Source organism: Haliotis rubra, unplaced genomic scaffold, assembly GCF_003918875.1.
Source record: "Haliotis rubra isolate DU_JTF1 unplaced genomic scaffold, ASM391887v1 Scf504, whole genome shotgun sequence".
Lineage (NCBI taxonomy): Eukaryota > Metazoa > Mollusca > Gastropoda > Lepetellida > Haliotidae > Haliotis > Haliotis rubra.
In genome coordinates, this window is record NW_025767196.1 from 463,921 (window position 1) to 481,297 (window position 17,377).

The following is a 17,377-nucleotide window of genomic DNA, read 5'->3' on the forward strand; positions in this document are numbered from 1 at the left end:
GTCGGGTGATGAGAAACACAGAAAAAAAAAATGCTGCCCCTGATGCTCATGATGTCCAGACTCACATATTTACAAATGGAAAAATGCAAACAACAAACAAAAAACAAATGTTGTGACATCATAGAACACTTGCATGTCTTAACACTTAACATTTTTACGTGTTGCATAATTCAGAAAGGAACATCAAATGTGGACATAAACGAAGAGTGTTGAAAGTTTGTAGTTCACAAATCCTGCCAACTACGTGTAATTAGTTGTATGGGTACTAGCATTACTAGGTCACAGAAGGCACAGGTGAATATTACTCCACATAACTCCATGGATAACGAGGGGCGGTGGGGTAGACTAGTGGTTAAAGCGTTGGCTCATCACGCCGAAGACCCCGGTTCGAATCCCCACATGGGTACAATGAGTGAAGCCCATTTCTGGTGTCCCCCACCGTGATATTGCTGGACTATTGCTAAAAGCGGGGTAAAACCAAACTCAGTCAGGCAGCCATGGATAACGAGGAGCCAATCTCTGGGAATTTTTCACCTTGTAAACGATGCACAGGGGTTAAAGTTTTATGGGACCATATTTATATTCATGGGCATGGTGAGATCTAGTGCCTCATGATCTAATGGTGTTTCCCGGAAGGAAGCTTTCAGAATGTCCATCTTTGTAACGTCCAACGCGTGATTCAGCTCATGGGGTGGCGGGGTAGCATAGTGGTTAATGTGATCAGTCGTCACGCCGAAGACCCGGTTCGAATCCCCACATGGGTACAATGTGTGAAGCTCATTTCTGGTGTCCCCCGCCGTGATATTGCTCGAATATTGCTAAAAGCGGCGTAAAACCAAACTCAGTCAGTCAGCCATGGATAACGAGGAGCCAATCTTTGGGAATTTTTCACCTTGTAAACGATGCACAGGGGTTAAAGTTTTATGGGACCATATTTATATTCATGGGCATGGTGAGATCTGGTGCCTCATGATCTAATGGTGTTTCCCGGAAGGAAGCTTTCAGAATGTCCATCTTTGTAACGTCCAACGCGTGATTCAGCTCATGGGGTGGCGGGGTAGCATAGTGGTTAATGTGATCAGTCGTCACGCCGAAGACCCGGATTCGATTCCCCACATGGGTACAATGTGTGAAGCCCATTTCTGGTGTCCCCCGCCGTGATATTGCTCGAATATTGCTAAAAGCGGCGTAAAACCAAACTCACTCACTCACGCCAAAGGTGTGGACCGATGTCTAACAGGACATGTGGTTGGCTTTCACAATTCTAGAACTGTCCCTAGTAAGAATGGCTAAATTGGGATGGGTTGGTTGCTATGAGAAACCTATTACATGTTACTTTTGGAATTACACATTTTTAGTTGAGCACGTCTTAGGTTGAGTCCTACCAGGGAATTGAAACCACCCTCAGAGTAAGGGATTAATCGCCAAAACACAAAGTCAGGGATGTAACCCATCCAGCCACCCAGGGTTCCGCAAAAACTGATGTTGGACAACAGAACACGTACTCGGGGTACTGAGTACCCCTTTAAATAGGTGTTACAAATACGGTTCCGATGACAAATATTCACTTTATATACTGACTCCATGAAATACCGTTGACGTCAATAGCCATACACTCACTGTTGATGCTGTAGTTGTTCCAAGTCAAAAGACACGTGAAGGTCCGTGTTAGAATTGGCCTTCAGTAACCCATGCTTGTCGTAAGAGGCGACTAACGGGATCGGGTGGTCAGGCTCGCTGGCTCGGTTGACACATGTCATCGGTTCCCAATTGCTCAGATCGATGCTAATGCTGTTGATCACTGGATTTTCTGGTCCAAACTCGATTATTTACAGACCGCCGCCAAATAGCTGGAATATTGCTGAATGCGGCGTAAAACTAAACTCACTCACTCAAGTCAAAAAGATATAAAAAACACAACAACAAATGTTCTTAACAATTTATTACAAAATGTAAAATTTCTTGGAATAATTAACATTATTTCCACAAGGACTATTTTGATGTTATACGTAAAGCCGCCCTTTGCCTGGTATATGTCCGAGGTTGGTTAAGAAGTAGAGTGTCAGTAACGCCCAGACTAAACACGGTGACAGTCATGGGTTTGGCGAGTGATGTTGCTGTGATTGTCATATTGGCTGCGTCCACCGTCAGATCCACGGAGTTGCCGCCGTAGTCGATTCCGGTGATGGAGAGGCGTGAGGTTGACGGAGGGAGGTTGGGGCTGAACACTAGTTGTGTATCCTCAATCCGGAATCCCCCATAGCCAAAGATCATCGCCTGGAGATATCCTCCCATACCGGTGTGGAAGTTGACGGCGCCACTGCCATCGGCGTTCTCTGTCCAGATCTGAGGAGAATAGACGGTGAATAGTTATATTTTTCCTAGTAGAAAATACGTTGCAACCCAATACACGATTATAGGTTTGAATCCCCAAATTTCCTTGATGACTCTTACGTTGTGTTGAATTTTCTGGAACCTTCTCTCACCAGAGCTGTAAACGTATACATACTAACTAATGTCATCTAAATTGCTTATCTACTGCACTGAGCTGTCAAGCCTCAAATAGCGTTAAGATTGCTGTTTCAGCCATAACTTACAACCACTCACCGGGTAAACCAATCATTAGTCTTTCTCCCAGACCCGGGCTCATGCTTATAATTTTGAAAGAAACAGATAGTTCCATTTTAATTGAAAAGAAGCCCCAACAAGTTGGGAGATTTAGAACCTGAGGAAATCTCGACTTTCCGCGCTCAGCAGAGGGGGAAAATAATCTGGTTTAAGGACTGTGAGACAGATGATACCTGACCCAACAAAATGAATTAAAGAGATGTCAGTCAGTGATTGGGCTAGTCTAGATTGCCCCAGCTTTCTTTCTACTTACATAAAAAGGTTTTTGGACATTTAGGATGGTGCGCTGGAACAGTGAGTCGGCCTTGACCTTGTCACCTAGCTCCAACCAGTTGATAGTGAAGATGCCCCACGTCATTGCCGGTCCGCCAGGGGTCGCCTAGTGAACACGCACAGACACGCGTTGTTATGTCACATCCAAATAGCTAATTAGCTTTACATTATTAAATAAAAGTCATGTTTGAATAAGTGATTTATATACTGAACATCATTGAAAACGCACCAGTTATAAAAGTTCAGATTATTAAAAGCACGTGTAAGGAATTGATATTTTTTGAGTGGATAATAACAGATGGGCGACTGACAAAAACACCAACACAGAAAAGACGCTCATTCATTGAAATGTTCCACAGTCAGAAAGGATCAAACACACGTGGGGTCAAATCGAAAAGTCAATATCGCGTGTGACCGCCGATTGCATTGAAACATGCAGTTCAAAGTCTCCTCATTGAGTCAATAAGCGTCCGAATAGAGTTCTTGAGGATGGCATTCCACTTCTGCAGTAGTGCAGCCTCAAGTTCCCAGATGTTTCGCATCTGTTGTCGCCGCGAAAGACTTTGACCAAATTCGTCCCACAAGTGCTGACTGTGCTGGCCAATGAATAACCTGGATGTGTTGCTTGGCCAGATACTGCATGGAAAGTCTTCTTGTGTGTGCCCGCGCGTTGTCCTGTTGAAACGTATGGACATCTTGGTGGTGATTGAAGACAGATACGATGTGATTCTGAAGAATCTGCTCACTGTAATAAAGGGCATTAACTCTCCCTTGACAGACATGAAGGCAGTCCTGTGACCACCCCACACCATGACACTCCCACCACCCAAAGGTCTGTCTGAACCACACATCCATCAGCATAACGTTCACCACGTCTACGACTAACACGTAATCGACCGTCATCATTACGTAGATGAAGACGTGACTCGTCAGTGACTACCACACCATGCCATTGTTGTAACCTTTACTGAAAATGCCTGCTAGCCCATTGTATACGTTCATTACAGTGTCTGTCTGTCAGAATTGGTCCAACGTAAGGACGTCGAGCATGGAGCCCTGTAGCGTGTAGACGGCGTCGCATGGAGTCAGCGCTGATGACCCCCACGTCAACCTTGAACTAATGCAGCAGTCCTGGCAGTCGGCAGTGTTCAATCACTGATATGGACAAGGTCAATATGGCGATCCCGATGGAGCGTCGTAACACGTTGTTGCCAAGGTCATTGAAGGTCTCGGGTGCTGCCTGTCTACTGATGTCGTCTATGAAGCCTAACGATGGTGGAGTGGCCAAGTCCAAGTTGTCGAGCAATATCCCTGCTGCTGGTGCCAACCTGAATCATGCCTAGTGCACGTTCTCTTTCGTGAGGTGTTAACCTCGGCATCTCGATCTGTCCTCGTTTCACAATAGTTAGTGAAGAAATGAGAATCGGTTCTCATACATCTGCTTTTAATGTCACAGTCAGTATGATTTCAGAATGAAACTCGCGCATTTTTCATGGCGTGGCTGCATGTTGATGCATTTTGGAATTAAGAATCACACTGTGGACAGGAATTTGTTTCTAAAGAATTTTTTCAACTGGACATGCCCTTCGACTTCATTTTAGTTATATTCATTGATCATTGTCATGCTGAAATCCATCTTGATGAAAATATGGACAATTTTAGATAGGTGCGTTTTCAATGATGTTCAGTGTATATTCACTGAATGACATACAATAAGGAAATTAGTTTCAACTAATTCTCTTGATCGCTGAAGTTCCTTCATAATCTTTTGGGCATACACTATGATAATTCTCTCCATCACTTCTGGTGTCCCGTCTTCTGTCTGACACATTTAGCCCTTTAGTGAGAGGTTTCACTGAGGGGGTAATCCTGTCAGACTTGCACAACTTATGACTTTCCATTCGGGTTGGAATATTGATCTTCAGTAAGCCATGCTTGTTGTAAGAGGCGACTAATGAGATCGGGTGCTCAGGCTCGCTGACTTGGTTGACACATGTCATCTGTTCCCAATTGCGTAGATCGATGCTCATGCTGTTGATAACTGGATTGTCTGGTCCAGACTCGATTATTTACAGACCGCCGCCATAAAGCCATCCTCGATAATCTCCAGGCTATACGTTACGATAACTCTCCACTATACCCTGGACGCATCTACAGTTCCGCCGGATAATTTTATTACCTCCCTTGGTTGGCCTCTTATCCAATCAGGTGTCTACGCTGGGAAGTTGAGCGGACCAATCACAACTCACTTTCGCTTCTTAAATTATCTAGCCGATTAAACGTGGCAACACAATTGATGCAGAGGTACTCTGAAAGAGGTTGGAGGAGTTCTTGCATATATTTTTTTTTACAGTTTCAGACCTGTAAATTTGTCTGTATGATTTCCCAAACATCTGAGTCGCACTGCGAACAAACCTTCGCGACTGCGACCGCTATCTTTGTTGACACTGGCAAGTTCGGTTGTAACGGCGGCTTAGCTGATTGGCTACTGTGAGTATGCGGAGCCAGCCAAGGGAGGTAATAAAATCATCGGGCCAAGCCGTAGATGCGTTGATGATGTATTCTCATTAGAAACAGTTTTGGGCCCCAATATCATGTATGGGTCTGTGCAACGGGCAGTTTTAGATTTTGTCTCGTCATCTGGAAAATATGATGTAATCTAGACAGGCTCTCGAATGGCTTAGACAGACTTAGTTCTGTGGTTTTAAATCATTTTAACACTCTGTCATCTGAACCTACTTCTTTTTTATTGAATGAGTATTTCATGTTTCAGAAATGGAAGTGATTACTTAGGTTTTTAATCCGTAACACGAAGCAGAGGTTATTCCATATATGTATACATCTATCCAAATTAATAGTGTTGTCGTTTCTTTTATCTTAGCTAAACGATTCCTTTTGGCAATGAAATTACGTATGATTGTTTATTAAATCAAGTCAATGTGTTGGGCGCAAATAGGCCTCTTATTGGCCCACGTCGCCCTAAAACTATAAAACCAACCAACCAACCAAGCCGTAGATGCGTCCAGGTTATAGTGGAGCGTTATCGTAACGTATACCCTGGAGATTATCGAGGATGCCATAAAGCTGGAATATTGCTGAGTGCGGCGTCAAACTCACTCACTCACTCCACTCCAGCTAACTCGCCTTGATTTAACTGGAATACTGTTCAAAGCGGTGTTAATCTCCACGCATTCATTAAAGTTTGGTTACCTTCTCGTAGATAGTGAGGTCATTCTTGAGCACCTGCTGTGTTAGCTTCGCCATGAGTGGGAACCCCAGCATCACCACGTCCGCTTGCTTCACCACGGTGCCTGCAGACACACAAAATCATGCACCTATCTGGGGCATCAGAAACAGACCACCAATAGACCTATAACCAGTCTCTGCTTGAATAAACCCTGAGTAACTCAAAGACTAGTGAACTGAATTTACACAATATTTCAGCTGTCGCGGCTTTCTTAATAATAAAAATCTATTTAAACAAGTGGTCGACAGCAGTACAGAAAGTTAAGAAAGTATGCAGTCTTCACCATAGTTGTCTCCCGAAATCCCATGTTGTGGAAAAAGACGATCCTTCAAATGTTTGCCATCCTTTCAGACCTCCACCTTCAATCCCTTTTTTTAGAAATTAAAATTCCAAATCGTAATTGTCTTTAAATTGCAATGACCTACTTACCCATGCCCGTTCAACCCAAGGGTGTTACTTATATGCATATGATAGTAAGGCCATCCATAGTTTCTTATGTTCTCATCTCAACCTCAAATAGTAAGAAAGCTTACGTATTTCTTTATAAAATGTTTTTCAGGCGTTGTGTAACTTCTCTGAAATATCAAGATCGCTTTTCAATTTTTACGTTATTCTATGAAAGTAGAACGAGTCGCTTTGCTTTGGAAACAAACTTTTGTAATTTGTAGATGACGATTGTTGAAGCTAACCTGGGGTATTGTTTATGAGCGTGAAAGGACAAGAGATCCATATACGTGAGTAAAATGTTAACAGCGGTGAGGATAATTCAGATAAGAAAACGTTTTTCAATTTGATGTCAAACAATGTATTGCTGCTTCATATAAATTGTATAAAGTTATTCATACATATTATTTATATTTGTACACACCCGATCTGAATGTACCCTTACTGAATTGAAATGATAAAAACGATTGAAAAAAAGAAAACGTTCTTATTCCACGACGGACAGAAAATTCAGGGCGGGCTGAAAAAATACAGAAAACATACGGACCTTCTTCATAAATGCACAGTCCATACCTATCTTGTAGGTGTCAAACTCGGGGTGATACTGTAGCTTGTCATCGAAGGGGATGTACATGTTGTCGGCGATGTCTTGCCAGTAGCCGGGGGGAGTCTGTCTTGCCATCCTGGTGGCGTACACCCCCGTCAGCAGACTCAGCTTGGCGACGGTGTTGGTGTAGACAGAGTTGCTGACGTTGTAGTGGTACTCGTCCGGCGGCATTACACCTGTGGAACAAGAGTTGTCACGGTATACATCCTGCCAAATGAAGACCCGGGACAAGAACACAGGCATAAACTGAGCTGAGTGGGTTTGGTTTTACGCCACTTCTAGCAATATTCCAGCAATATCACGGTGGGGGGACACCAGAAGTGGGCTTCACACATTGTACCCATCTGGGGAATCGAATCCGGGTCTTCTGCGTGACGACTGATCACTTTAACCACTATGCTACCCCGCCACCCCATGAGCTGAATCACGCGTCTATTAGGCCAATAATGTAAACAGGAGTTTAAGAACAGACACGCTCTTTGTTTTTAAAAGAAACTTGTCCTGGTATATGTCGTGTGTTTCTAAACTGACTTGTCCCTTGGTCTTTGTTTTCAAAAGAAACATTTTAGGTACATGTATATGTCATGCGTTTCTAGAGTGACAAGCCCGTTGTCTCCAAAAATGTTCTTTGTTTTTAAAAGAAACTGTCTGTGGTATATATCATGTGTTTCTAGACTTACGTGTCCTTTGTCCTGGAGTGTTTTGTGTTAGTGTCTAGGCAGACGTACCCCTTATTTCCCACAGTTTTGTAGTGGTGTTCTTGACAACCCTCGACGCCCAGAATTCGGCCATGTTGGTGATGGCGTCAAGGCCCCGTCCTTGGGTGAGGAAGTCTGTGTCGTTTGTGAGCTGCAGATACTGGCGGAACGCCAGGGACACGTCTCCGGTGATGTGCTGTTCCAGATCACCACAAGCCACGGAAGGACTGGTCTCCAATCCTGAAATACATAGTATACACGTGCATGATGGTACCGTCTCCAATATCGGACTTGACATTTTCTACTCCATGAGAATCATACTCTGTTGTCCATTGAAGAACAGAGATCAGCATGTTCCCTGTAGTGTTTGTTGGCATTCCTTGTGGGAAAAAAACCAAAATGCTCCTCCTGCATTACAATATTCTTTTCAATAAAGAACTGTTTAATAAGTCGACCATCAACTAAAATGTGCCCATGAAAAATCTTTTTATGCAGCCAAGAAGATAAATAACAGCTACAGTACCGATATACCTCTGTTAAAAAAGGAAATATATAAAGAATATGGTTGACACCTTAAATTCCAGTGTTATTAAAATCTCCAAATGGTTAGAAAATGAAAAACGGTAACTTCTGAAAACTTTATTATACCTGAAACAATATTTGTCTTAAAACCAAAGAATAAACTAAAAACATTTGTTACATTTAGTTTTGTATTTGGGACATTCTTCTAACCGTTAACGAGTCATTTAGAGAAATGGACGGACAAGGAAGCATGATCACATTTCAATGTTTTCCTCGTGACTCATTTTCAAGCTTTAACATGGCATTGTAAATAAGAATATGTTATTGTTAGATTTAAATTTAATGTTTAAATTTAATTTGAATTATTCTCTTCTTTGCGTTTTGTATTTTGTACTACTGCTGATGTACAGCAAATTCCCATTCAGGGTAATAAAGATTTTTTCTTCTCTCTTCTATAATAACGTTTGTCACCTGTAAACCCTGATTCCCACGGATATCTGGCCCCGCGGTAGCCAGTCGTGTTGGCCAGTATCTGGGCTGCTTTCAAAGTCCGTAGGCGGGTTCCAACCAATGTGCGGCCAAGATCAGCATGGAGCATCATGATTGGTGGAAACATCCACGTGGACTGGTCCCAGAACACGTGACCATTATAATCCTGAGGACGAGAAACTATAATGTATACTACTCAAAAAAGTTGAATAACACCTTCTTTTTGGCCATGGCAGATGAACTATAGTCATATCAATAAATCAGATCTTCTTAAACGTATTTTTAGTAATATTTGTATTATGCATACAAGCATATGTGAACGCACAAATCTAGTTTTAAATTTGTTATAACGAAGGCGGACGAATGTCACGTAATGTTGTGGTAACTTTACGTATGACATAAACGCTTAGGGTTGAACTGTATGGAAATGGTGTTGACAAACCAAGGACAATAATCAAATTCGAACCTACGATAAGTCCATCCTTGTTCAACAAAGGGGCGTTACTCAGTATCGAGAATTCTGACTTACTCGGACCCTTTGTAATGACTGACATTGGTCACCTAGAAATTATGAATTGTGGCTACCAGAAACTGATGTTAGCTGTCAGCGGAACCTACTGGACATATGCATGGCCTTGTGTTAATCCTGAACGTTTTAGACATGATATTATAGAGTTATGCCCCTTTAGATGCCAGTACACGCTGTGTGTTTGCGTCATATGATGCTTAGTTCTCTGATGGCTCTGTGACTTTGTAGGTTTGACAAACGTGATTTGAATACTCCCCAAATTAATCGCTCGCCATTGTCTCGCTACGTTCACACAAGTTGAAAGAAAATCGAACAAAAGTCAATGGATTTGGGAATCCCTTGTCACAGATGATGAAAAGTGGAGACTACACAACCTCACATGAGGTTACAAACTCTGATCGCAGCTCACACTACCGACGGGTGTAGTCTGTGTCTTAGTCCTTGAACCGCATTATTTTCGCCTAGGTCAGTCCTTTATTCAATGCTATGCTCTAAATAAAGCAAATCTAGATTTTTCCCCTGTTTCCGAAACTCCCATCTCACTGGAGCTCCTTTTCAGTTTGAAAGGAATTACTTCTTTCTATCAAAATTATAAAGGTTCAGAGACTAAGCGTTAATCTACCAACACTTGGTTTGTCTGGTACTAGCTCCTCCAATATGATATATAGATATGGAGTGAACGTGAATTACTGTTAATAAGTGCTGTGTAAAACAACATTCCATCAATAAAAAAAACTAAGCTGCATTTGTTACGAAAGACCGATTACCTCCCCCCGGGAGCCATGGGCTAGTCCTCCTGGTGACAGCCCAACGAAAGACCAGTTCGGATCTTCCTTCAAAGGGAGAGAACTGGTGAGGTAGTAGAGACAGGCATAGTTGATCCTGGCCAGGGTGAGGTTCCCCTCCACATCCACACGCCCCTTCTCCCAAACATCCCTCCAAGCAGCCACGTGGGAGGAATACAGCGTTCCATTCGCCATTAACTCCATAGCTAACAAACAATGAGTTACATTTATCAGAGCTTCAAAACCCAGGAGAGAAAAAAGCTTGAGATGTCGTAGTCTTGTGTGGAACCTGGTTAGGGGTTCAAGTTAACGCATAAATGGAAATTCCCTTGTCACAAACGTCTCTGAAAAGGATGTCTTGAGACCTAAATGTGCGATTTTATATTATTTTTAAGTGAGTCCAGAGATTCAGTTTTGTCGTGAGAACGTGACGTGAGTAATATAAGCCAAAGGCGTGAAAGTTGGCAGGTATGCATTTACATATGAGCGTACTTCATACTTATCAGCAGAATACTTTGATTGTTTCCGAGCTCATATTTAACATGACACAAAGGCAAGTATATGTGTGAGCTTGTCAAAGAAAGTTAGATGGCTGTCTGAAGCTGTATGTACTATTACAGAAAACATATGGTTGTTTTCACGTGTAGATTGCATTACGACTGTCTCAAATTACAGACTGGCAGGTAGCTGTCTAAACCTATATGCAAAGTATGACATTTCCCAGATAGCATTCAGACGTTGGGCCAACGTTGGCAATGTTGGCAAAACCATTGCCAACGTTGGGCCAACGTCTGAATGCTATCTGGGGAATTAGCACAGGAAGCCAGAAGACTGTCTGAACTTACATATAATATATGCCATTACAGAATACCAGACAACTGTCTGAAACTGAAATCAAATCTACAGACAGACAAGTGACTGTCTGAACTTCAATGCAATGGATGACCTTTGATAGCCGACTGTCTGAGCCAAACGTCAGAAGGATCTCGGTAAGGGAACGACAGTTAGTACCGCTGCCTTAAGCACGTGCCACATCAGACGCCATGTTAACTTTGAGACGGTGTTTTGTCTCTGACCTTGGTTGAAGCCTTCGATTGCCTTGCTTTTGTCTACGTTGATAGACGTGAAGAACACGACGTCTTCCTTGGAGATGCCAACCGGAAGTGACAGGCTGCTGGGAATGTTGCTGGAAAACACTGTCACCGGTGTCACTGGCGCCATCGCATCGTACTCCGCTTCTTTGGTGTGTCCACTCTTCAAACTAGTGGAAAACAACATAACTGATTATACACCGTGTACACCTCCCTGCATTTGATGTCATATATCTGCTCTGAACGTCAAGGGTTTTCTATTGTCTGTGTAGAGTTGCGTCCCTTATTCGTGCCAGGAATCATTGACACCCCTTTGCTTCTCATGTATTCAATCACAGGTTTGTCCGGTCCAGTCTCGTACAGGTCGATGTACAGACCACTGTGACATATGTGGAATATTGTTGAATACGACCTTTACCAACTTTCACCCATTTGCTCTTCCGCTTTGGGGTTTAATTCCTTCCATATATACCGTGGTTGTTTCTAGCCAGAATCAGCACCATGCCCGCATCAATGGGTTTCCGTATCATTTGGGATTTTCTCTCGTGACATGGCTGAAATACTGAGGTGAGGTGAGGTGAAAGTGGGTTTTACGTCGTGCTTGAGAATATTTCGCTCATATGACGACGTGCATGCGTGTGTATGTGTATGTGTATGTGCGCCTGCTTGTACTAGCCCAGGCTTAGGCTGGTTTTATAGTGCTAGCCCACTGAGATACCATGCCGCAGTGAAGCATGAATACCCCACTCAGACACATTATACTGACTCCGAGCCGACCAGTCCTTGTTGTACCCATTAATGCCGAGCACCAGGCAGGGACCAACAAGTACCATATTTTAACGTCTTTTGGTATGACGCGGTCGGGGATCGAACCCGCGACCTTCCGCTCTCCGGGCGGACGTTCTAACCACTACATCACGGAGGCGGTCGTGGAGTTAAACCTCACTCACTCACTCACTCATTCTCACCGGCATAGAAACAGACATTTGTCAATACTGATCTTCATCCAACACGAATATTATATATATCTTTGCACCGTTACCGCACACAAACTGCTTCACTAAAGTACATTTCCACTTACCCTTATCATTTGGTTTAAATATGTCTATAACAATTCAAAATTAAACTCACGTGATCTGTCCGTTGTCGTCAACATTTGTCCATGTGACGTCCTCGCTGGCTGTGCCGTTGTTGACGTTCAAGGTCACCGTGATGTTTCCGTTACGATTGCCGGACGTGTCAGCTATGATCAGTTCTATAGCGAGGACGCTCGTCACCACTCTGTGTGCGTATATCCGTAGTTCCACGTAGAATCCATCCCCGTTATAGCGCTCGTAGTATACACCTGTGACAGACACCATGATATTTAAAGGGGGACCGGGCTCAGAAACCTGACAGTCCCTGAAAGTTTCATCAAAGGTGCCCATACACTTTGTTAGCTTTCTAACCGATCTTCGATAATCAATCGTGTATATCAATCAAGCTGGTTGTAATTTACTGATTTAGAAGACAACAATGCCACAGCTGGTTCACGCGAGGGATTCATTATTATGTCTATACAACCACTAGAAACTTTTTTCAAAATCTTGGAAGAAAGTCACCCTTTCATGTGTATACATGTATGCATAAAGACGTGTATAGATTTGTATAAACTCAACGAGTGAGTGAGTGTAAATTTTACTTCGCTTTCAGCAATATTTCAGCAATGTCACAGTGGGGGACACCACGAATTGTATTTATGTGGGAATCGAATCTGGTCTTTGGCGTAATGAGCGAACGCTATGACCACTTGCGTAAATACCACCCCATAAACTCCTCGACGCTAAAGCGCCCGACGATGAAAAAGGCTTTGAGTTCCCTGGAGATCACAATTCAGGCGTCACGACACAACGAAACCATTTGAAATAATCAATGCCTATTTCGGTCGCCCATTGGTTCTTACTGGTAACTGCTTTATGTTGATAAGTTTGAGGAGCGGCAGGGTAATCTTGTGTTTAAGCGTTAGCTCGTCACGCCGAACGTTCGGGTTCGATTCCACATATGGGTATATTTTATGAAGCCGGTCTCTGGTGTGTCCTGGCAGGAATATTGCGCACAGTGGGGTGAAACCAAAACCACTTACTCACACCTAAATAGAACATCTATCTCGTAAAAAACGTATTTATACCCTCAAATCCAACGTTTTTTGCGCCATATTGACAGTCTCTGGAATCTCACCTCTGCCAATGTCAAGGACAAATTTCTTAGTGACGTTGCTAGGGGTGATGGATGTAATAGACACGGCCACAGTCGACGGAAGTCGGGCTCGGTGACTGTCCCGTTCTTTGCCGTTATAAAGACCGTTCATGAACATGGAGTCGCCCTTGACGACCGTGGCCACATGACCGTTGCCAATCTCAGGCCAAAGACGTTCATCAGAGGGGTACCTATTTTGAGAACATATATGAATATCAATGGCATGTAGATGAACTTCAGGCAGAAATATACCGAGTTACCATGAAAGGGCAAAATTTACCAAAGGGTAGGCTGAGACAAGGAGACAGCACCAAATAGCTCACCTTTACAGGCAGGTATATACAACTAAAGACTCTTAGAAAACCCTTACCGCGAATATTGGACTCAAGGCAATTTAAAAACGTCATCCGTTTACTATTTTGACGTCACGAGAGGTCATGAAAGAGTTTCTTTGTTGCTTAACGCCGCACACAGTAATGTTTCGGATATACGACGGGACCAGACAATTCAGTGATTTACATTATGAACGTTGCCTTACGCAGCTAGGATACGATGCCTTGCATCAACCGATTCGGCAAACTTGACCACCCGATCCCGTTAGTCGCCGTTATTCCAACCCCGACCTTCACGGGGCGGCGAAGATTGTGATACTATTCTTTTAACTCAAGTTTTATCATCTGGTATATATTATATAGATACACACTAAACATTTCATGATATACCAAGCCAATTGTCCCATGTCGTATTTAAGCTGCATGAGTACTCTGGTTTCAGTAAATAAATGTCTGTATGGGGGAACTTACTTATCAAACTCAAACACCGTAGCGTCTTGGGGCAGAGCGGAAGGCGGGACCTTGTCGGAGTCGCATGACACCCTGTACCGCTTGTCACCATGACGATTCGTACATATCCGGTCTGATGACGCATGTCCACGAGTCGAGGTGTCTCTACCGGTCTGATCCGGAGACCCAATGGTGTGGACATCAGGGGTTTGTCCATTCCGCGACTCCTTCCACGACACAACGTTGCCAGTGTCCCTGTGTCCGTAGGTGTGAAGCAGCAACAGCGTCGTTGTAGTGATAAATATCAGGAAACCCGCCATCAGGACGTTTTGGATGGAAACCTGGATTGAATAATAGCCGCATATTTGTACCATTCATCACTGATGAAATGAGCGTCCGCCCGGAGTGCGGAAGGTCGTGGGTTCGATCCCCGACCGCGTCATACCAAAAGACGTTAAAATATGGTACTTGTTGGTCCCTGCCTGGGGCTCGGCATTAATGGGTACAACCTGGGGCTCGGTATTAATGGGTACAACAAGGACTGGTCGGCTCGGAGTCAGTATAATGTGTCTGAGTGGGGTATTCACGCTTCACTGCGGCATGGTATCTCAGTGGGTTAGCACTATAAAACCAGCTTCAGTCTGGGCTAGTACAAGCAGCCGCACGTACACATACACACGCATGCACGTCGTCATATGAGCGAAATATTCTCAAGCACGACGATAAACCCAATTCCACCACCACTGATGAAATGAAGCTGCTTATATTATGTTCCCCTTACTGCACCGCCCAGTCATGTACGTAAGCTACATTCCTCTATACATTCCAGTAACGACCTGTAAAGCCTCTCATAATCATGATAATTTTTGTTTTTCTTAGTTTAGCCAAAAAAAACTTTGTTGTTTTCGAATGGTGTACATGCGTACGTGCGTGCGTGCGTGCTTGTGTATGTGGTTTTACGCCACTTTTAGCAATATTTGAGCAATATTACTGCGTGAGACACCATTGTATTTATAACCTATACACGTGAAGTTAACATTTCTGGATGTCAGCTTCTGTAGGGGGCGGGATGTAATAGCGCTGTTTGATAAGAATGGCATTGATCTTCGCAAAAGGGATTAAGTGACATGCATCTACCAAGTTAGCGAGTCTGACAGCCCAGTGGCTTTAGTAGCCTCTGACAACAAGGACGGGCACCTGACATCGAATCCTGTGAATATTAAGACGCTTAATCCACACATTTGGGTACGATGACACACAAGACCAGCCGGGTCCTGGCTCCGAAATCATAATGAATATTAGCGATATTACACCATATCACCATCCAGATCATATAATAATATATGTAGGTTCGAAAAATACACACGAAGTTAAGCCCTCGTTACAGAATGTCAGTAGAACCTTGTTACACGTACCTTGAATTGAGGCGCACTCGGCTCTTTGACAACAGAGGGTTGTCAGTAATTGGTTACACTCACATCCTAACTGTCCACCCTTGCAACGATGGTAGCCGTGACCTTTAATTGCGATTGTCCGAAGGTTAATCTAAGATACGTACCATATGGAGGCCGTATCGGCATGTCTCAGCATCGGTAGTCACGCCCCCTTCCGTCCCCGCTATAACGATGATTTGGTTCCGCTGTTGAAACACGAGGCAGCAGCTGGTTATAAAATAACATGGCAGTATACAATGCACTTGAAAAAGGGTATATAAACATGTTACATTTCTACAAGCACTGGTCGGATCTATGGTTAATGAAACTGAAAAGAACACGGTATAACGAATTGCAGACCGACACTTGTTCATTTACAAACATGTAAAAAATTATAATTACTCAGATATGACCTTGACTTACCACCAATGTCCAAATAACAGTATACCTGTTCTACAGGCCGTCTACAAAACAATTCTACGACGTTTAAAAATGTGGTCAAGTTTTGCTTTTTGCGATACAGATATTTTGTAAACAAATTTAATTTTTTGTTTGCGTTTTCACGGAAAGATGATATAGATGAAAAAGGAACAATATAATTATAGAATTGTTTTCTTCATCTACACTTAGCAGATACGAGTTTGTATACAAACGTAAAACGGTGTGCTGTCTAGAATAAGCCTGTTTTGAAAACTGGCTGCAGGCAAGTACAGAACTGTTTACTGCAAAGCCATAGTTATCTATCTGTGCCAGCGCCTGACCGACATTCACACTGCAAAACAACCCAGCAACGTTTCAAACATGGAAATGTATTTACGGAGATCCTATTACACTTCACAGTGCTGCATTGGTCGTTGTGCAGGTTTTCGTCAACAAGACGTGCCAGTGTCCGCTTTGCGTCGGTTCGAATCCCACATGGACCCGATTACGGTCCATGGAAACGCGTTGTTTCGACCTACACAGCAGAAATGTCAGTGTTGGGTAAAGTCCACCTATCGGAACGAGTTAACAGCCAGACATTGGTTTCGGTGTATTCAGCTTCTCCTAAACTGTCAGTTGGTTAGTGAGTGAATTTTGTTATATGCCACGTTTTATGGAATATTCCGGCAATATCACGTCAGATACCAGGAATGGGCTTCACGCGTTGTACACAAGTTGGGAATGGATCCCGAATCTTCGACGCAACGAGCGTTCACTTTAACCACAAGGATACCCTACCTCCTCACTATCGTTTGGAAACACCGTAAGCGGCACTTTACGCCACATACTGTAGATCATATAGAGCAAGAGTACACGCTTGGACGGTACGTGATTTTCTTGGGTGTTGGTGTTCCATTCGTCTAAAACATTGCCATTTATTGTGCAAAATGTTCCCTGAGGCGTGTTATAACCTTTGACGATCCTGGGTTCGAATCACGGTTCGTCCTGATTATGTTCATAGGTCTGTCAGCACCAAGACCGTGTTTGTGGGATTCACCAAAACAGTGAGCGCTAATTAACAGGCCTTGCAAGAAACCTGTACGGTTAAAATCTGTTTGTTTGTTTGTTGTCGCCCATTGCTCGTTGTAAGCTGTTGGGATCCGATGACAACCAAGTCAGCGAGCCTGTCCACCC

The 17,377-nt window shown here is 43.4% G+C and overlaps 1 protein-coding gene across 1 annotated transcript; it reads right to left on the bottom strand.

The window, feature by feature from the left end:
* Positions 1-1,924: 1,924 nt before the first annotated feature.
* Positions 1,925-15,976, bottom strand: LOC124291996 (protein-glucosylgalactosylhydroxylysine glucosidase-like). Its single transcript, XM_046729073.1, has 12 exons — positions 15,889-15,976; positions 14,352-14,671; positions 13,531-13,739; positions 12,445-12,658; positions 11,299-11,483; positions 10,205-10,428; positions 8,891-9,074; positions 7,928-8,137; positions 7,166-7,375; positions 6,112-6,212; positions 2,882-3,007; positions 1,925-2,346 (listed from the first exon to the last, which is right to left on the bottom strand). Exons 1-12 carry the CDS (start codon positions 15,889-15,891, stop codon positions 1,993-1,995), a joined length of 2,340 nt encoding a protein of 779 aa, XP_046585029.1. The 5' UTR covers positions 15,892-15,976; the 3' UTR covers positions 1,925-1,992.
* Positions 15,977-17,377: the final 1,401 nt, after the last annotated feature.